This window comes from Haliotis rubra, unplaced genomic scaffold, assembly GCF_003918875.1.
Source record: "Haliotis rubra isolate DU_JTF1 unplaced genomic scaffold, ASM391887v1 Scf68, whole genome shotgun sequence".
Lineage (NCBI taxonomy): Eukaryota > Metazoa > Mollusca > Gastropoda > Lepetellida > Haliotidae > Haliotis > Haliotis rubra.
Window position 1 is genome coordinate 515,032 of NW_025767390.1, and position 21,706 is coordinate 536,737.

A 21,706-nucleotide genomic window follows, 5' to 3' on the forward strand; every position below is an offset into this window, starting at 1 on the left:
GACTAAGGTCTAAATTTAAGCCAGGTACCATCTCCAATGAATCTGATGAAATGGAGTCTTTGAAAAGAAGAGCTGACAATGACTGGGTCGAAACATTAGATTCATTAACAATAGAAACTGGCAATCGTTAATGAGAACCAAAACACGCTCGACAATGCAGCTTGTCTTACAATGGATCTCTTTAGCACTGAATGATTATGATTAACTTGTGATCACACTGAAAACATATATACCTTCAGAAATGCATCCAAGAGGTACAACGACGACCAGAAACCAAGCACAAGAGCTATCCATGTTGACTGTAGCATGGCTGTGATAAGACAAATTTTGATCACAGTGCAACATGTGGTTTTTGATCAATATTTTGTCTTGAAATATACATGAATCATCCTTCACACAACCACATTTACAACGTGACAGCGTTATTGCATCATGTATGTCTTGAAACGGGATGACACCGTTGTCAAATCCATGAAAACATTGTCGCATGAGATATATAACGGCTATTTAACCGTTAATTCATTTCTCAATCAGGAAATGGTTCTTTCATGTGAGCCGCTTTCAATCAGGTGTGCGTGCATAATCTGGGTCAAAAGCTGCTCCGGAGTAAATCATCGTTTTAATTTCCGATTGGTTAGAATATATACTATTTGTACAAAGACAAATAATATTTAAGAATTACATTGTGTGTGTCCGACTTTTGCTGTTTGTATATGCAGCATTAAAACATATCATATTTAATTATTATTAATATTCATGTTAAAATCATTACTTTAGCGTTCCTGTATTTTTATCAATGAAGTATTTACACATATGACTGTTTGGAGAGTTTAATGTACTGCATTAGTTTTATAAACATAGTATCTTGTATTCAGGAAGTTCCGGAAGGATTGTGGTATTTGAGAGACTTGCATCAGAAAGCATGGCCGGCGAAGAAGAAGATAAGTCGGTGAACAGACAGCCTCACTTGTCCCGTCAAGATCTTACTACTCTTGTGAGTAAAGAGGCGATGGGCTAAACGCTTATAAGACAATGAATAAAACCAGTATATTTCCAAATAGATAAATACATTTCTTTCCCAGAGCATATTGCATACCGGCGTGGTTATCAGCTAGTCTGTTGACATGGTTATCTGTCGCTGAACCGCGATTTCTGTGCAAGCAGCTGTTCTTAATTTGATCGTTTTATCTCTGTGTAAGAAAGTGTTTTTTATTTTATTTTCGTTTTAATACCGCAACCTAACTCACTTGCTCATAATTAAAATAGTGCATATGTTTCGCATTGGAGTGTCACTGACTTCAAGGATGAGCATAAACTATCAGCGAAATTCTGAAAACATTTTAAGGAATATATCCATATGGGGGCATATATCTGCCAGCTGCTAAAGTTGCAAAAAGATTTCAGTTTCTTTTCTTTAGTTTGGAAGCATCCTTATTAATGGCATAGATATGTCAGGACCAGTGAAGTTACAATTGGCCTTCAGCAAGCCATGATTGTCATAAGAGGCAACTAACAGGAGCAGGTGGTCAGACTTACCAACTGTGTTGATGCATGTCATTGTATCCCAATTCCATAGATCTATCCTCAAGATGCCAATCACTAGATTGTATGGTCCAGACTCATTTATATTAATAATAATAATAAGTCATCTATAGCGCACGTTTCCAAACACCAAGTGATTGCTCGCGGCACTTAATGGGAATCTGATTCTTATTACCCCGGATAACCCAAGCTGCCTGTTAGGCGCTAGAAGGTTATAGTCACATGACTTTATGTACACACTTTCATCTTATAGCTGGAATATTGCTGAGTGTGGCACTAAACATGAAAACAAACTATACAAAGTTACGAACTCAACCAACCAAAAAGACAGGCAGGAGGGAGTAATACATTACTGTGGTATATGAACAACAATGCTGTGGTGTAAAGTCACTTATTGATCATATTGCCTTGTCTGTTTTTCAGGATGTGAGAAAGTTGACCCCATTGACACCAGATGTCATCAGTAGACAAGCCACCATAAACATAGGTAAGATGTTAAGAGTTTAGAATTTTATCAGTATTCATGTGATTGATTTGAAAGTTCATCAACCATAATGATAAAAATAATAATGGCTATTATAAGGCGCCTGTTTTCACACACTTGTGCATAATCAAAAACATTATCTCTTTATTACCCCAGGACCCGTGAAGGTCCGGGTTAGAATAGTGATCTTTAGTAACCCATGCTTGTCGTAAGAGGCGACTAGCGGGATCGGTGTCATTGGTTCCCAATTACGCAGATCGATGCTCATGCTATTGATCCCTGGATTGTCTTTACAGACCGCCGCCATATAGCTGGAATATTGCTGAGTGCTGCGTAAACTAAACTCACTCACTCACTTTATTACCCCGATAACCCAAACTGCCTGTGAGGCACAGGAAGGTTAACAGTCACAGGACTTATCCCACCGGGTACCTCTTTTCTGCTGGGTGAACAGATGCATTTTTTTAACAAACTCACTTGCCTAAGGTGAAACCTCATGCATCAGATGCACTTCGTTGTGGGGCAGTCTGACACCCGAGTGTTGAGTAATTTCCTACAGTCTAGAAAACTGGTCTAAAAGTACCGGTATCAGATATTGGCGTTAACGTAGACTCGGTGAGTTAGGGGTGGATGGGTAGCCTAGTGGTTAAAACAAAGACACAGATTCAATTCCCCACATATGTGCAATTTGTGAAGCTCAATCTGGTGTCCCCTGCTGTGATATTGCTGGAATATTGCTAAAAGTGGCATAAAACTAAATTCACTCACTGATTTACTTGCATGTTCAGAGCTACAGATAACTTTTGGGTCATTGAGTTAAGTACTCGCTTGTCTTCATCTCAAATGGGTATCCTAATTTTTCTTTGAGTAACCAAATAAATTGTACCCACCTCACTCAAACTAAATCGGGTATATCGCCATTTTCCATTAATTTTAAAAATATATAGTTTAAATGTTAGTGTTTGTGTTTTACATTTGATCTGTAATATGAGAAACGATAAGGAAGACTGCAAGTTGTCAAGTTCATGTCCTGAAATAGAACCTCTCAGTATACTTCAGTTATTTTATCTACCCTACGATTTGACATTTTTGTGTATACGCATGTAAGATCACATTTATTGCGTATATACAAAAATTCAAGTGTACTTGCACGCAATAGACTAATAGGAATTGAGTTTTCACAATGATATTTGCGTAATTTACGCAGATACGGAGCTTATCTGTACCTCTGCATGTTTCAGGCAGAATCGGCCATGTGGCTCATGGGAAGTCAACAGTCGTCAAAGCCATATCTGGAGTGCAGGTAATCATGCTTTTTTTCAAGGTTATGCGTTCATGGTAATATGTTGACGTTATGAAATGTATTAAAAACTGAAGCACACCCATTTACACAGATATTTTCTTGTGTAGGTGTGGGTGTGTACATTATACATAAAGAAATGGAGTACTGAAAAAATACCATCAAATTAACAAAATGACTTCCAATACCCTACCACCTCAAAAAAGAAAATAATCGTAGGTAAAATCCTTTCGATACCAACACATAACAAATGGCCAGTAAGAGATGTTGGATTATGTTTTATGGCTTGTTTTTGCCTGTGTTATCATGTTTATGACTTGCTTTCTTGTGATAAGTGCTTAGATATGTGACCCATTTTCCATGTGCCTTAATGGTGTTACCATGGTTACATTCTGGTTTTTCTGTTTCAGACTGTCAGATTTAAGAATGAATTGGAGAGAAACATCACAATCAAACTGGGTTATGCCAATGCGAAGGTAAATACATATGTTGTTTTTCGTGTCGAATTTATTGGTTCTAATACAGTCAAAACTTTGTGTTTGGAAACCGCATCAGCATGGAGAGAATAAGTTCAGTGGTTCAACCACTGGCCATGTTATGCTGAAAAAGGGTAACAGATGGTACTTCATACCCATTTTGAGACTAGTAAATATGCCACATGTCACATACAGCATACCACATGCCACACAATACCTTGCCACATGCTGAAAACCACATCTTGACTTCCATGCATCACACATACAACCACAACATGGCCACCTTGACACCATTGACACACACCACATACAACCACAACATGGCATTCACCACCTTGCCACAACATGCCACAGACCACATTGCCACAGACCACATGCAGCCACAACATGGCATTCACCACCTTGCCACAACATGCCACAGACCACATGCCACAGACCACATGCAACCACAACATGGCATTCACCACCTTGCCACAACATGCCACACACCACCTTGCCTCAAAAAAGATACAACCACAGCATGGCATTCACCACCTTGCCACAAAATGCCACACATCACTTGCCTCAGAAAAGATACAACCACAGTATGGCATTCACCACCTTGCCACAACATGCCACACACCACTTGCCTCAGACAAAATACAACCACAGTATGGCATTCACCACCTTGCCACATGACACACACCACATACAACCACAACATGCCACACACCACCTTGCCACATGCCACGCTCCACCATGCCACACTCCACCTTGCCACATGACACACCATATACAACCACAACATGGCACACACCACCTTGCCACATAAAAGCACAACATGCCACACTCCACACACCATCTTGCCACATGCCACACACCGTATACAACCACAACATGACACACACCACATATACCACAACATCCCACACACATCTCCCACAGACCACACACACCACCTTGCCACATGCCACACACCACCACCTTGCCACATGCCACACACATATACCATACAACCACAACATGACACACACACCACCTTGCCACAATCCACACACCACCTTGCCACATCCACACACCATCTTGCCACATGCCACACACCACCTTGCCACACAGACACACACACCTAGCCACACAAAACATACAACCACAACATGCCACACACCATCTTGCCTCAGACAAGATACAGCCACAGCATGGCATTCACCACCATCCCACATGCTACACACCACCTTGCTACAGACACCAACCACAGCATGGCATTCCCACAAGATACAACCCACCACACATGGCACATGCCAACCTTGCAACCTGCCACACACTACCTTCCACATGCCACACAGCAGCTTACCACACACCACCTTGCCACACACCACATACAACCACAACATGGCATTTGCCACCTGCCACACACCACCTTGACACATGCCACACACCACCTTGACACATCCACATGCAACCACAACGCCACACACCACCTTGACACACGCCACATACAACCATAACATGCCACACACCACCTTGACACATGCCACACACAACCTTGACATGCCACACACCACCTTGACACATGCCACACACAATCACAACATGCCACACACCACCTTGACAAATGCCACACACAACCACAACATGCCACACACCACCTTGCCACAACACATGACAAATGCCACACCACAACACCAGCTTGCCACATGCCACACCACCTTGCCACCCCACAAACAACCACAACATGCCACACACACCACCTTGCCACACGCCACATACAACCATAACATGCCACACACCACCTTGCCACACACACAACATAGAACCACAACATGCCACACACCACCTTGCCACATACATGCCGGCATGCCACACAATTACACCTACATGCCACACACCACCTGCCACACCACCTTCCCACATGCCACACATCACCTTGCACACATATATACAACCACACTTACACTCCACCTTTGCTACAGATACACACCACCTTGCCACATGCCACACACCTTGCCACATGCCACAAACCACCTTGCCACATGCCACATACATCACAACTTGCCACATCCACCTTGCCACAGCTACACACCTTGCTACAGCCACACCACCACCACATTTGCCACATGCCACCACCACCTTGCCCACATGCCACACACCACACATTGCCACACCACCTTGCCACAACATGCTACACACCACCTTGCCACAGACCACATGCCAACCACCACCATATGCCACACACCACACACCACCTTGCCACATGCCACACCACCACCTTGCCACATTCCACACACCACCTTGACACATGCCACACACAACACAATCACAACATGCCACACACCACCTTGACAAATGCCACACACAATCACAACATGCCACACACCACCTTGACAGATGCCACACACAACCACAACTTGCCACACACCACCTTGCCACCGAACACATGCAACGACAACATGCCACACACCACCTTGCCACACGCCACATACAACCATAACATGCCACACACCACATAGAACCACAACATGCCACACACCACCTTGCCACATACAAACATAACATGCAACACACCAACTTGCCACATGCCACACACCACCTTGCCACCCACCACAAACAACCACAACATGCCACACATCACCTTGCCACACATCACATACAACCACAACATGCCACACTCCACCTTGCCACAGACCATGTAGCACCTTGCCACATGCCACACACCAGCTTGCCACATGCCACAAACCACCTTCCCACATGCCACACATCACCTTGCCACATATACAACATGCTACACACCACCTTGCCACAGACTACATGCCAACACATGCCACACACCACACACCACCTTGCCACATGCCACACACCACCTTGCCACATTCCACACACCACCTTGCCACATCCCACACACCACCTTGCCACAGACCACATCCCACACACCACCTTGCCACATGCCACACACCACCTTGTCACGGACCACATGCCACACACCACCTTGCTACAGACCACACACCACCTTGCCACAGACCACATCCCACACACCACCTTGCCACAGACCACACACCACTTTGCCACAGACCACATCCCACACACCACCTTGCCACATGCCACACCACCACCTTGCCACATGCCACACACCTCCATGCCACATGCCACACACCACCTTGTCACACACCACCTGAGAAAATGATAACCCAAGATAATGACAGCCTGAGGATATAACATGAGAAATTATCCTTGTTCCAGATTTACAAGTGTGAAAACGAGTCTTGTCCAAGACCGGGCTGTTACAGGTCATGTGGTAGCGCTACCCAAGATGTCTTTCCCTGTGACAGAATCGGATGCAGCGGCAAATTCAGACTACTGAGGTGAGGCACTGGTGGTTGATGATGATGATGGTGTTGGTGGTGATGACTGCATGTTAAGTGTTGCAGAGAAAATAACAAAAATTGGAATAAAATGTTTAATTAAATGTCAAATGAAAGAACTGACTTTTTTGCAGACATGTTTCCTTTGTTGACTGCCCGGGGCACGACATTCTTATGGCAACCATGTTGAACGGAGCAGCTGTTATGGATGCTGCACTTCTTCTTATAGGTGAGGGAGTCAAGTTTTTACATTAGCATTATTTCAGCCATATAGCGACTTACTTATGGGTGAACATTATTTGCAATATGAAGATACTGAAACATCGTTGCCATAGTTTCTGTGTATTCAATAGAGTTCATCGTCTAGTGGACATAGTCTGCGAGGGGAGTGTAAGGACAGTGGGTTGATCAACGACCGTATTATACTAATGTAAGTGGAGTAGTGGTTAGAGGGTTCTCCTGGAGGATGGATTGTCGCGGGTTTGATCTCTGGCCGCGTCATACCAAAAGAGGTTAAAATATGGTACTTGTTGGTCCCTGCCTGGCGCTCGGCACTAATGGGTACAACAAGGACTGGTCGGCTCGGAGTCAGTATAATGTGTCTGAGTGGGGTATTCATGCTTCACTGCGGCTTAACTAGCTTAAGTCTGGGCTAGTACAAGCAGCCACACATTCACACATGCATGTCGTCATACGAGGGCACAGCTTTGTGGGTATAAGTTGGAGAGGGGTCTGCTTATAGTTCATCTACTGTGTCTGAGATGGGTGTCCATGTTAAACTGCACCATGCAGCTCAGTGGTCGAAGATTTGATTAAAAGGATATGGTGGTCAGGGCCATGATGTCACTGTGAGGTCACCGAACCCTGATGGCAGAGATAGTTGTTATCGATAACAGGGGTGGAAATAACCCATTGCCCGACGTCCGAGTCCAGTGTTTTTTTCTGTCGGGCAAGCAAATTTGTATATCACACTGTACTGGTGTCCACTTGACTTTCCAATGTTAATTATGTTGTTTATTTAAAAAATCAACCAGAAGACAGCCGGTATATAGAAAACTTATCAGGGCAAGTGATTTTACATGTGCAACTGTATCCGGAGTACACTAGTACATTTTTAAAGTTATTTCCGCCCCTGGATAACTGGATGATGTGGACCCTCTTTCAGATTTAATTATAAACAGGCAACCGTAATATGACTGTAGTATTACTGTGTTTTGGTATCAAATAACCAAATAAAACAGATCCAAAATAAACATTCCACATCAACCTTTCCAAAACTCACAGAAGTTAACTAGTCCGAGACTACAAAAAAGGGGTGACTATTGAGGGGGAAACAACTATTGCAATAGTGTTGTTTCTCCTTGAATTGTCTAATCTGAAGTCATTTCCCAAATGTATAGTTTATATGAAATAAAAACAAGTTGAAGTAGTTTCTGTATCTTTTAGTAACTGACAAGAAACTTGAAACCCAGATCAAGTTAACAGTTAAAGCATAAACTCAATGAAGCTGCAAGACTGTACCCACATCCTGTATAAATCCTGCGTATTTATCAACGGAAGTCAATTACTAAACTATCGATAGTCACACATACTATTGATGCATAAATAGTTTTTCATTTCTTCCATCAAATATTTGCTATCAGAGACTCAACAATTGCAATCCATCAATAGTTCGATTCATCATTACAGCCCTACAACTAAATTCTACGAAGGACATGTAAAATCCATTGGAGGTAGTACTCACTGACACATGGCATTTGTGGATTATAAATCAAGTTCTCGACACTTTTATTTTAGGACATATTGAAACTGAATAAATATGTGACAAATGTAAACTACTCAACAGTTCCGTTTGTTTGAGCAGGACTAGTCACTAGCTCTAGAAGTAAGGTCTGCCTTGGTCCTCTTCAGTGCTGTTGGAGATATGGACCATAAATGACCTCTGACCAATGTGAGCTGCTGTTTATTGTTGTTTCGGGGCGGCGGGGTAGCCTAATGGTTAAAGCGTTGGCTCTTCACGCCGAAGACCCGGGTTCGAATCCCCACATGGGTACAATGTGTGAAGCCCATTTCTGGTGTCCCCCGCCGTGATGTTGCTGGAATATTGCTAAAAGCGGCGTAAAACCAAACTCAGTCAGTCAGTCAGTTATTGTTGTTTCACATTTCAGCTGGGAACGAGTCCTGTCCTCAGCCCCAAACCTCGGAGCATCTGGCAGCTGTGGAGATTATGAAACTGAAACACATCCTCATCCTCCAAAACAAGATAGACTTGGTCAAAGAAACACAGGCCAAGGAGCAGTATGAACAGATCCTAGCTTTTGTTAAAGGTAAAAATGTGGTGCCAGACTTCATGTATTATCCAGAATTTTCATGTTTGTGTTTGAAATCACTTGTCCACAGACATGTTTTTGAAAGTAAACTTTGTAGGGGGTCTGATGCTCTGTCTATATTTATTAGTCCAAATAGGTATAACAGACTGAAATTAGAGTTCTCTTTGAGTTGATATAACCATAATTTTCAGTATTTTTGTTCAATGTTGGCATTTTGAGCTATTTATCCAGGTGAGGTACACCTCATGGGTTTAGTTTGAGATATGGATACCACTTATTAAACCAATTCATTTTTAGAATGCTTGTCAGCAAGGGTTAAACACTTTAATGAAAGTACTGCAGGTATGATTTGTCAGCCCAAGGGACTTCACTTAATTGACCTGCATATAAAGAATCACAATTACTGTGAGCTTATACATGTTACAAGTTAGTTATACTGCTAATTATTATTCTACTCAGAGACACCAGATTCCTTCATATTACATAGATGTATGTGTCACTGCTTTACATGTCAGATAATACTGTAGTATTATGAAAGATTCGGGTAGACTGCACTTTACGAGTCCCCAGAAGTTTACGTCAGTTTTGTTTACTCTAACGAGGGTTAGGTTAGGGTTAGAGTACCTAAGGCAGGGACCCAAAAAGTGCAGGTGTCCCAAAGAATCACCGTTTAACTTTTTAATGGTATTCAACACATTGCAACCAGAAAGACAAATATGAGGACTGGTTGGATGAACTCGCTGATCTGTGTGACATTGTTTTCCTGTTTTGTGTGGATTGTTGATAACGATTTTATTCACTACTACACCTGTTTCACATGGGGCAGTGGGCCTCAAATTCATTACTGGGGAAGCCTCCATATAGCTGTAATATTGCTGAGTGCAGCATAAACTAAACTCCATCAATCAGTCATTACTGGGGGTACATGGATACGCATTTTGACGTTAGTACATATGCCACACAATACCTTGCCACATGCTACAAACCACCTGGACTTGCATGCATCACTCCACCTTGACACACGCCACATACAACCACAACATAGCACACACCACCTTGCCACAACATGCCACACACTACCTTGCCACACACCACCTGAGGAAATAATAGATGCATGTGTCATGGCTTATCATGTCAGTCATTACTAGTGCTGGTATTGGCATACAACCTGCGATACGATACATCATGATACTAAAATTTTAGTCACGACGATATATTGCCAAGTATTGTACACTGAAGCTGCGATACGATACGAATCCCGATATAAGGGTGGCCATACGATACGTATCATGATACTAACATCTTGAATTCTAACATCAACTATAAAACACCTTAAGATCAAACAAAACCATTTTAAAGTATTTCGCCAAATTCCGCCAGCGTTTTTCAATGTTCATTTGTAAATGAGAGAATTAAGTTTATACACAGACTTTGTGAATGTTAATAAAATGCGACCGCTATGTTTGACGCAAGGATTTCCGAGAAACTTATGAAGGGAAAATAAGTATGCATATATTTTAATCATCAAACAAAAGTAAATCTTTCTTGACAGATATCGTGATTCAGCAATATTCAAAGTAAAACATTGATGTATCGTGGCCCATTTGAAGTATCGTATCGGGATATACAACAATGTAAAACTTTGTATCGATTCAGTGTATCGGCAGCCCATGGATTGATGCATCAATGCGTATCGATGAATCATCACACCACTAGTCATTACTAGGGGCTCATGGGACCCCTAGTTTTGTAGGTGAAGTTTACCAAAGCTCTGATGTTCTCCAACATAACAAACTGACATCTATTTGTGTTTCAGGTACAGTTGCTGAGGGGGCCCCTGTTATTCCAGTGTCGGCTCAGCTCAAGTACAATATAGACGTTGTGTGTGAATATGTCGTCAAGAGTATCCCCGTGCCAGTCAGAGATTTCACATCAGAACCAAGGCTAATAGGTCTGTTTCCATGGCAACTGAAAAATGCAATGTTGTTACCCATGAATGTCTGCAATAACCTAAAAAAAAAACAAAGTGAATTTTTTTGTTGGTTAGAGAAATGGGCTCCATCTATCTGTCTTGTTTCTAAAGCATAACACCTGAGCCTTGCAATATCTTTTAAACTTTAAAATCTTTCGTACATAAAAAACAGTTTGGAATTCCAGATTACGTATGATTCTGAATTAGGTTGTCAGACTTGGTGAAAGAGACAGACGTCTCTCTTTTCACTGTGTTTGTTGAAATCCAAACAAAGCATTATATATAATATCATTGATTGTTTTGCAATTTTGATTCGAATCGTTATCAGTGTTTATCATTGATCATGTAAGAAGTCAATATGCACATCTTGATCATAAAATTGTCAATACCTGCTTTAAGTAAACTTTTCTATTTTTCAGTTATCAGATCATTTGATGTCAACAAACCAGGATGTGAGGTCGACGATCTCAAGGGAGGCGTGGCAGGTGGAAGTATCCTTAGAGGTGTTCTCAAGGTAAGAAAACCTCGACCTATATTATGACTTTTCCTCAAAGCAAAATACGTCCATACCAAGCCTACAATTGGCTGTGCATAACAGCCATTAATCCTGATGAAACTCACTTTGACTTTGAGCTGTCTGGGGTAGAATAGGTTCCATGTATGTCAAGGGGCCCTTTTCAGGTGAAAGTATCTCAAAATAAGCATAAGGAGCTTGCAGTTCATTGTGCAGAGTTATGTCCCTTAGGTGTACCAAAAATCTATGAGTTTAGGTTTGAATCAGAAATTCATCCAATGTATGTTTCCAGGTTTTGTCGGCACTATGAACAAGCTCATTTCTTTATGTCGTGTCTTGGTCTACAGGTCGGGCAGGAGATTGAGGTGCGGCCTGGTATCGTGTCACGTGACCAGGAGGGGAAACTGACGTGTCGGCCAATCCTGTCCCGAATTGTTTCTCTGTTTGCTGAACAGAATGACTTGCAGTATGCTGTTCCTGGTGGGCTTATAGGTGAGAATATGAATCCTTGATTGAATATTCTTGGATGGTTAATAAAGTTGGCCGAGATCTTAAAAAAGTGAGTTTATTTTTAGGCCGCTTTTAGCAATATCCCAGCAGTATCACGGTGGGACACACCAGAAATGGACTTCACACATTGTACCCATGTGGTGAATCGAACCCTGACGAGCGAACGCTTTAACCAGTAGGTTACCCGACCGCCCCTTTAAAGGTAGCAGAATTGTCAAAATATTTTCATGTCATGCCATTATTGCCTGTTGAAATGAATTTTACTTTAGTTTGCCTCACACTGGTGAGCAGTTACCCCTACACTTTTGAAGAGGTGGTATCCCTGTCCTGGTGAAAAATAACCTTTTGTGAAGAGTTGCCCTTGCCCCTGTGAATGATTTTCCCGGTGTAACAGGCCAGAGTATACCCCTGTCCCAGACTATACCCAGGGTTAAACTGGGCTAGCCAAGACCATTGCCCTGAGTCACACACTCATATTGAGTGAATTGTCAACATAATTTTTTAGGGGTATAGTCTGGGCTGGAGGGGTATACTTTGGCCTGATCCAGAATATACCCCCGGGGTATAAACTGGGCTAGCCTATAGTTTACCCCGGGGTATAATCTGGTGGGGGGTTATTCTGGGCTGCTACACCGGGTCATGTGAACCCTTGTTTATCATCTTGAATGAGAACATTTCTGCCACAGGTCACTTTTCTTCACACTAACTTCATTAATAAAATAAACAAAATTCTCAGCTCAATTTAGCCTAATGTTTTATGTCAAAATAGGTGGTCTTGTTCTGTATTCTTGTCCATTATCTGGGGTGGTGGGGTAGCCTAGTGGTTAAAGCGTTTGCTCGTCAATCCAAAGACCTGGGTTCGATTCCCCACAATGTGTGAAGCCCATTTCTGGTGTCCCCACCATGATATTGCTGGAATATTGCTAAAAGCGGGGTAAAACTAAACTCACTCACTCACTGTCCTCTGTCTGTTCCCTTATCTTCTGAGAATATGGTTGAATGGTTAGTTTCATAATCCAGTCATATTTCTACCTTTACAGGTGTTGGTACCAAGATTGACCCCACCTTGTGTCGAGCTGACCGCATGGTTGGACAGGTGCTTGGAGCAGTGGACGCCCTGCCGGACATCTACACAGAGTTGGAAATCTCATTCTTCCTGCTCCGACGACTCCTCGGGGTCAAGACAGAGGGAGACAAGAAAGGCGCCAAGGTCAGTAGTGGTGCATCACATGGTCATAGGATCAATGTCATGGCTACTTAATGGATCAGGTGGTTAGGCCTGCAGACTTGCTTGAGTGGATGGCTGCTCGTAACATCAATCACTGGTTTAGCCTCTATTATAGTCATATAGCTTGAATATTGACAAATGTGACTCCGAAGAAGAAACACCAAATTGAGTATCCAACCAAGGGAGGTAATTCACATCTTCATTTCAATGACACATAGGTGACCGACACCTGCTCTTAGTCCCTAGTATTTATTTAATTTCATTCTCTTGATTTTTTAAATTGGCATTTGATGGGATAATATTTAACCATGGCATTAAAGTCTCTTCCTTTATATTGGTCCTGTTTCATATCTACAGACTGGCAGTAGGTATACCAATATATATTTATATATGAAATATGTTATTTTTCCTTATCCTGACTCATGCTCTTTTTGCTTGTCTTCTTCTTCTTGCGAACATAGTGGAACACTTGTATCTCCCTAATTGAAGCTCCCTTCAATGTAAAATCACTAATTAGTACACCACGAGTTACCTCCCTTCCACAAGCGCGGGAACGAGGGCGCCACCTCTACCCATGTGCCTCACTCTCTCCTTCTTCGCCCAGTGAGCTGGACGTGAGAGCGCCTGTGTCTCCCGACACACTATATCCTTGGATTATATTTAGTTAGTTACCTCAGTATAGACATCTATAGAGGTTTAGCTAGTATCCTTCAACAATTATATATTGATATTTAGTCGCGGTTTCTACTGTTTATTCACGGGACGCCATGTTTGTTCTGTGGATTACGCTGATGAAAATTCTGTACTGTTGCAGATTACGCTTTTTATTCTGCTGCTGATCCGCATTTAATATGCCCTAGCTGTACTGCGCCATGTTCATTTTATTCACGTGGCAGTTGCGTACTAATTTATCCAATTCTGCCTTTAATAAATAAATACTTTATGTTTGAGACGCAGCAGCAGATAGGTCACGATGCAGAGTCTAGCCATGACTGATACACCTGAACCCTCGCCAGTCTACTGCTGTTGGTCGACCCCCCTCCCGTCTGGTATTCCGCTAGAGTGGTGGAGAGGCGTGGGACGTAGTCCGCCGCCTCCTAGAAGCGTCCTGCTTCCCCAGACATCCCATCGTCGCAGCCGAAGACTAGAGGGCTTCTACTGCATCTCAACGCAGACTTCACACCCCAGGGCAGCGCCGACCTCTGAGGGGAAATCAACGGGTCTACTAGAACTTTCTCAGCCGAGATTGTTCCCTGCCGCGAGATTTGGGCCTGTATGATGATCAGCCGATCATCATACCTGATGTACATCAAAAGAATGACCGATGTCGGCAACAGTGATGTCAGCGCAGATCAACATGCAGCCTGATGTTCTAACGCTGATATTCGATGATCTTCCTGAGGGTCCCGTCGCTACCAACACGACCTCTGAGGGGAAATCAACGAAGTCTACTAGGACTTTCTCAACCGAGATTGTTCCAGCCGCTGAACTGGGCCTCTACGATGATCAACCGATCATCATCCCCGGCGTACGCCACAAGAAGCGACCAGTGACATCAGCAGAGATCGCCATGCAGCCTGATGTCTCTACACTGATGTCAGACGACTTCCCTGAGGGCTCAGCAGCTGTCATCGCAGAGAGGGCACCGACCACTTCGTCGCAGACCATCCCAGACGAGCTGTTGCGGCAGATCATGACCATGATGGAGGGCCACTACAGACGGGAGAAGCAGCCAGCCCAGGGCCTGAGCAACGCAGACAACACCCCAGAGGCACCCCCAGTCAGCGTAGCAGCCACGACGAAGCAGCCTTCGAGAAGGAAGTCACAGACCACCTCGACGAAGGACTCAGATGTACAGTCTTCGCGAAGACGGGAGAGATCGTCACCGTCCTCGGCCTCATCCTCAGATGCGGACTCAAGGTCATCCCATAGACGCAGATCACCTAGACGATCTCCACGCCGTTCACCACGACGATCTCCACGTACATCACCACGTCGATCACCTCGCAGGTCACCACACAAGTCGGCAGCGTCACCCGACATAGAGATAGCAGCACACAGGTCACCATCAGAAGAGCATCAACCTCTCATCACCGATGCTGGTACAGAAGATGATGGAGACATCATCTTCTCAGACGCTGAGATAAGATATTGGATGGTAAACAACCTAGATTTATCTTCACCGGCCCAAGAGTGGCAACTCAGCGCAGACATACCTGATGAAGGAAGACGATGTAGACGCCGTCACCACCCTACCTCCGATCGACCCGATTGCCGCGGTGCCACAGAATGTGGACACAGCCTACCATAAAGGCATGTAAGTTCAAACGCCAGAGGCGTATGTTCTTTGGCCTTAATAGATCTAGAACGATCAATGAGATTCTTATCACCAGATTTCGCGGACACGACTTCTGAAGATGATAGGATGATCTACTCGGCTCTACTTATGCAGAACCAGCAAGAACCACACCCTGTATGAAGCTAACGCTCATATATTGATCGGACTCTAGACACTTCGATAAGGAAGTCCCAGGCCGCCTCAAAGGAACTAGAGCCTCACCAGTTACAAGGGACGTCACGGAGGAGTAGCGCTTCGCCGACCCCACATCCTGTTGAACACAGAGGTCGTTCACGAAGCAAGCATGAGTCAGGATAAGTATAAAATATCAATTTTTACTCTAAAAATTACATATATATATACTGATCGGGCTCTGACTCGATACCTTCGCGAAGGTCGCGAAGGCTAAGTGGCTCCAAGTCTGCTTCACCCAGAAGATCTAGAAGGGATACTTCGAGAGCTTCGTGAAGTCTCCGTCGTTCACCGAGGAAGTATCCTCCAAGGTCTCCATATACTAGCCACTCGTCATATATAGCTACTCGTCAGTCCGTTCAAGACATCGCATAAAGTGTCTATCAACTGGGGTGGTGGGGTAGCCTAGTGGTTAAAGCGTTGGCTCGTCACGCCGAAGACCCGGGTTCGATTCCCCACATGGGCACAATGTGTTAAGCCCATTTCTGGTGTCCCCAGCCGTGATATTGCTGGAATATTGCTAAAAGCGGCGTAAAACTAAACTCAGTCAGTCAGTCAGTCTATCAACTGTATGCCATATGCCGTCTATAAGCCTACGCGAAGACAATTGCACAGGCTATTTACAACACAGAACGTCGCTATATTAATTAGTCAACGACGTTTCATAGATATTCACAGAAATCAACTTTCCGTATAGATTGCTAGAATATACTATCCCACACTACGATACGATTATCTACATGCGTGACCATTACGCAGATCTGCAGACAATTCAATATCGAAATTGAACAGCAACCTGTTACAGCGAGTATAACTCATAATCGCCAACGCTTCTGAGAAGTAATATGTACAACAAGTTCAGCTTTAATTCTACAATTATGACGATACATTCATGTATACAGTCTACAAGCTGACAACTTGCAAGTTTATTGTACCTTTATATAAGGAAGTCGGAATTATATTCAAAACTGAAGTTACTTTCACGACAGCCAGGAAAATAACCTACCCAGCATTAATATTACAGAGCGAGGTATTTCGCTACCGGAGGTTTCGCTTTACATTAACCCTCAAACACGTGGTCACTCGGGTAACTTCGAAAGCTACGGTGAAGACCGACGATTATGCTAATATAAACGACGGCAAGATTTTATACAAGGTTTTTCCTGCTACACCGGTGACATCACAGCTGGTATTCTACAGAATCAAAATGCCTTGTTCTGATTGGACCATGATGGACAACGACTCCACGAGAGGTCGGTCTTAGTTCACAGTTCAAGACTCACGCTACAAGTGACAACTATATATCAGTGAACGAGCAAGCAAGCTCCTTACAGTCCAGTTAATCTGAACCTTCATGATTGGGCTGCTTTCTTCAGGTTAGAGACCTCCCCTGTCAAGTTAGGACGAGGCACGGCAGTCAGGCTGATTTTACATAAAGTTCAACGAGGACAGACACACCTGGTTGTGCACCTACATCGTCAAGGACTTCGCGAGCGGATTTACCTAGACGACGGAATACAAGTGGATCTAAATCCACAGCGCCTCAGTCTACAACTGAATTTCATCATCAAACTACTAACACAACTAGATGGTTAGTAAACCTACTTAAGCTTTCTGATTGAGGATTAAAACGGAAGTTTCACGCCCAACTTCGATCTGTATATAGTGTTCTCCAACACCTCACAAGTGAGGTTTATGAACACGCTTGGATGACATACTTGACTTCATGATAATGATGATTCTATCAATGATGGCCAGCAAGAGCACTGTAAATTTATCTCCACCGAACCAAACAGGAGGGAAAAATGCATCAGATTATTTCCTCTATATTCAAGTTACGCAGACTGAAGTCTCATGTACTACCATCTCCTTGGATCAGAACTGTCATACTATGTGCCTACAAGACTGATGGACCCGATCCGACCCTCCATGAGCTTCTAATACTCATGATATTAGAGCTAAACTTCTACAATTGATCTACACAAAATGTTATTTGAAATTATGGAGGGGTTATTTCTGGAGATCCGATATGGTGGTTGCCAACCATTATCTGAGAGATATCACCGTCAAGGACGCCTCAGGTATCCACCAATTGGGTTCCAGGGTCCTCGCGACAACAGTTGACGAGTTCCTCGAGAAGATAAGTCAATCTTACAGATTTCTACTTATCTTATAACAGTACTAAATAGCTACATGCTATATATAATTTGCTTAAGTTCTTTTATCATCACAGTACTATGATTATTACATCATACAATATAAGTTAACAACTCTACAGAGTTTGTTATTATATATTTACCTTTAAGTTAATCATATCTTAAAAAGTAGTACTATGGTTGCATTATAAATGCATTAGCTAATAAACTCTACAGAGTTTTTGGCTATTATATACGTAGCTTAAGTTAATTATATCTTAAGCATAGTACTATACACATATTGTAAAAATTATATTAGCTTACAAACTCTACGGAGTTTTTTGCTATTATATAGGTAGCTTAAGCTTATTCATATCTTAAGCTCAGTACTATGTTTATATCATATAAGTATATTAGCTAACAAACTCTAAAGAGGTTTTTAATTGGCTTAAAGTTTCATCATATCTTAAGCATTATGGTTACATTATAACATGTATTAGCTAACAAACTCTACGGAGTTTTGCTATTATATATGTAACTTAAGCTTATTCATATCTTAAGCGCAGTACTATGTTTATATCATATAGGTATATTAGCTATCAAACTCTAAAAGAGTTTTGCTATTATATATTTGGCTTAAGTTTCATACTCATATTTTAAGCTTTATGGTTACATTATAACATGTATTAGCTAACAAACTCTCTGAGTTTTTGCTATTATATATGTAGCTTAAGGTTTCCTTCATATCTTAAGCTCAATACTATATTTATATCATATAAGTATTATTAGCTAACAAAACTCTAAAAGGTTTTTGCTATTATATATTTAGCTTAAGTTCATCTTAAGCAGTATGGTTACATTATAAAATGTATTAGCTAACAAACTCTCTGAGGAGTTTTGCTTTTTATATATATAGCTTAAGTTTAATCATATCTTAAGCTCAGTACTATGTTTTTAACATAAAAGTATATTAGTTAAAAAAACTCTAAGGAGTTTTTGCTATATACATTTAGCTTAAGTCTAATCATATCTTAAGCTTAATACTATGGTAACAATATAAGTCTATTAGCTAATAAACTCTACAGAGGTTTTGGCTATTGTATATGTAGCTTAAGTTAATTATATCTTAAGCACAGTACTATACTCATATTGTAAAAAAATATATTAGCTAACAAACTCTACAGAGTTTGCTATTATATATGTAGCTAAAGCTTATTCATATCTTAAGCTCATATCATATAAGTATATTAGCTAACAAACTCTCTAAAGAGTTTTGCTATTATATAATTAGCTTAAGTTTAAGCATATCTTAAGCTTAGTACTATGTTTATATCTTAAAAGTAATTTAGCTAACAAACTCTAAGGAGTTTATACTAGCAATTTAACAAGCTTAAGTCTATTAGTCTTAAGCATTGTATTAATGTTATATATACTTTATCATAATAAGTACATTGTAATAAGTACATTGTAATAACCTTTATATGGCAGCTGATAAGTTAGCAGCAGGAATTCATCAGTTCTAAAGACCTGTGGCTGAATATTGACCTCTAAGCAGGCAAGGAAATTGCTCAGCTATAAAAGATAAAGTATTACACATTCATATTCCTGTAATTATGAAGTTTGAAGTTCACATGAAAAATTGATTTGTTTTGTACAGGTCCAAAGACTGGCAAAGAATGAGATTTTGATGGTGAACATCGGCTCGCTGTCGACAGGAGGTCGTGTGTTGGCTGTGAAGGCTGATTTGGCAAAGATCGGCCTGACCAATCCTGTATGTACAGAGATTGGAGAGAAAATTGCCCTGAGTAGGAGAGTTGAGAAACACTGGAGGTAGGTAGACTGGTTGCATTATACGTGTATTGTATAGTGTTGCACATTGATACTTTACATTAAATCAGAGTGAGTGAGTTTAGTGTTACACTGCTCTTAGCAATATTCCAGCAATATGGCAGGGGACACCAGAAATGGGCTTTACACATTGTACCCATGTGGGGAATCGAACCTGGGTCTTCAGCGTAACGAACGAACACTTAATCACTAGGCTACCCCATTGTATGGTGTGTGCTGGGTAGGGCTGTATTGGGGTGTAGACGGGTTAGAATTGATCTTCAGCAACCTATGCTTGTCATAAGCATTAAGTATGTCCCAATTGAGTAGATCGAAGCTCATGATGTTTTTCACTGGGTTGTCTGGTTCAGACACATGGCTGCAATATTGTTGAGTGCAGCATGAAACAACAGAGTCTATTTACTTGTTTGAAGGCATAAACCAGACAGCTTGGATCATGCTTGTAAAACAGATTCCAGGATTGTACAGCTCGGACTTGATTATTTTAAGATCTTCATCATATTGCTGAAATGTGTGATCAATGCATTAAACAGCAAAGAGATGATATTGAAAGGTTGAAGTTCAAATTGTGTAAATTTGGATCACTCGGTCACAATGGTAACTTTCCAGAACATTTTATGCATTCCTTGAACAACTGTGTTCTCTTTTTCAGATTGATCGGATGGGGTCAGATACGAAGAGGCGTGAAAGTAAATCCTGAATCTTAAACTGCAATGTTTTAGGACTAAATTAACAAATTTTCCGACACTCGAGTGCCTGAGTGGTCATAAAGAAACAGCTGCACCAACTGACAGTGCCATGATAGAAGCAAGCATCGCCATGGAATTTACTAAAACCTACATCATGTTTCTATTCAGTTAAACACCCAGACCTATTTCAAATATGATCAGTCATGTGATGTTAGAGTATGACTGCTCGACAGTTCATGTACATACAAGGATTCAAGGTTAAATTTGTGATACTCTTTATTCATTGCAATTTGATTGTTCCGATTTTAACATCACCTAGAATACATAAAACTTTAGAGAAAACATTGATTTAATCATTATTCAACATCTTTATTGATGAAAAGTGTATTAATTAATGTATACTATTCAAAGAAAGTTAAGACCAAGCTTTTATTATTACTGTAGTTAATGGGTTTACTACCGTAATACATGGGAGTGGTTCTTCATTAACTTTGAGTGGTATATTACGTCAAGCAGTTCCGATGGTTTTATTTAATTTCTGTTTCCCCGATGGCAAAGGTATGATGGTTTGTGTCTGTAACTAAGCAACACTGGTAACTAAGCAACACTGGTACATGCCCCAAACCACAAACAGGTAGTGACCGACCGCCTGCTGAAGCTGAGGACTGAACAAGTTGACACTATCTGGATGTTCAGGAAGAAGTTTGTCTTTCTGATGGTCTTTCTGATGGTTTGAGTCCTTATCAATGTTTATGTATCCTATAATTCAACATTCATGTGAAAATAAATTTACATGTAAATTCTGTAAAAAAA

At 41.7% G+C, this 21,706-nt stretch overlaps 2 protein-coding genes across 2 annotated transcripts in view; one reads left to right on the forward strand and one right to left on the reverse strand.

The window, feature by feature from the left end:
- LOC124257974 (membrane-bound transcription factor site-2 protease-like) overlaps positions 1–589 on the reverse strand; it is a 22,552-nt gene extending 21,963 nt beyond the window's left edge. Inside the window, exon 1 of the mRNA XM_046692049.1 lies at positions 234–589. Within this exon, the coding sequence (XP_046548005.1) occupies positions 234–308 (75 nt within the window). The 5' untranslated portion in view covers positions 309–589. The remainder of the gene's footprint in view (positions 1–233) is intronic.
- Positions 1–21,706, forward strand: part of LOC124257973 (eukaryotic translation initiation factor 2 subunit 3, Y-linked) — a 22,735-nt gene extending 1,029 nt beyond the window's left edge. The window contains exons 2-14 of the mRNA XM_046692048.1: positions 876–994; positions 1,966–2,029; positions 3,268–3,329; positions 3,737–3,802; positions 7,016–7,137; positions 7,272–7,366; positions 9,306–9,464; positions 11,284–11,418; positions 11,859–11,953; positions 12,301–12,445; positions 13,504–13,673; positions 20,014–20,186; positions 20,857–21,706. Coding sequence (XP_046548004.1) covers positions 876–994; positions 1,966–2,029; positions 3,268–3,329; positions 3,737–3,802; positions 7,016–7,137; positions 7,272–7,366; positions 9,306–9,464; positions 11,284–11,418; positions 11,859–11,953; positions 12,301–12,445; positions 13,504–13,673; positions 20,014–20,186; positions 20,857–20,911 — 1,460 coding nt within the window. The 3' untranslated portion in view covers positions 20,912–21,706. The remainder of the gene's footprint in view (positions 1–875; positions 995–1,965; positions 2,030–3,267; positions 3,330–3,736; positions 3,803–7,015; positions 7,138–7,271; positions 7,367–9,305; positions 9,465–11,283; positions 11,419–11,858; positions 11,954–12,300; positions 12,446–13,503; positions 13,674–20,013; positions 20,187–20,856) is intronic.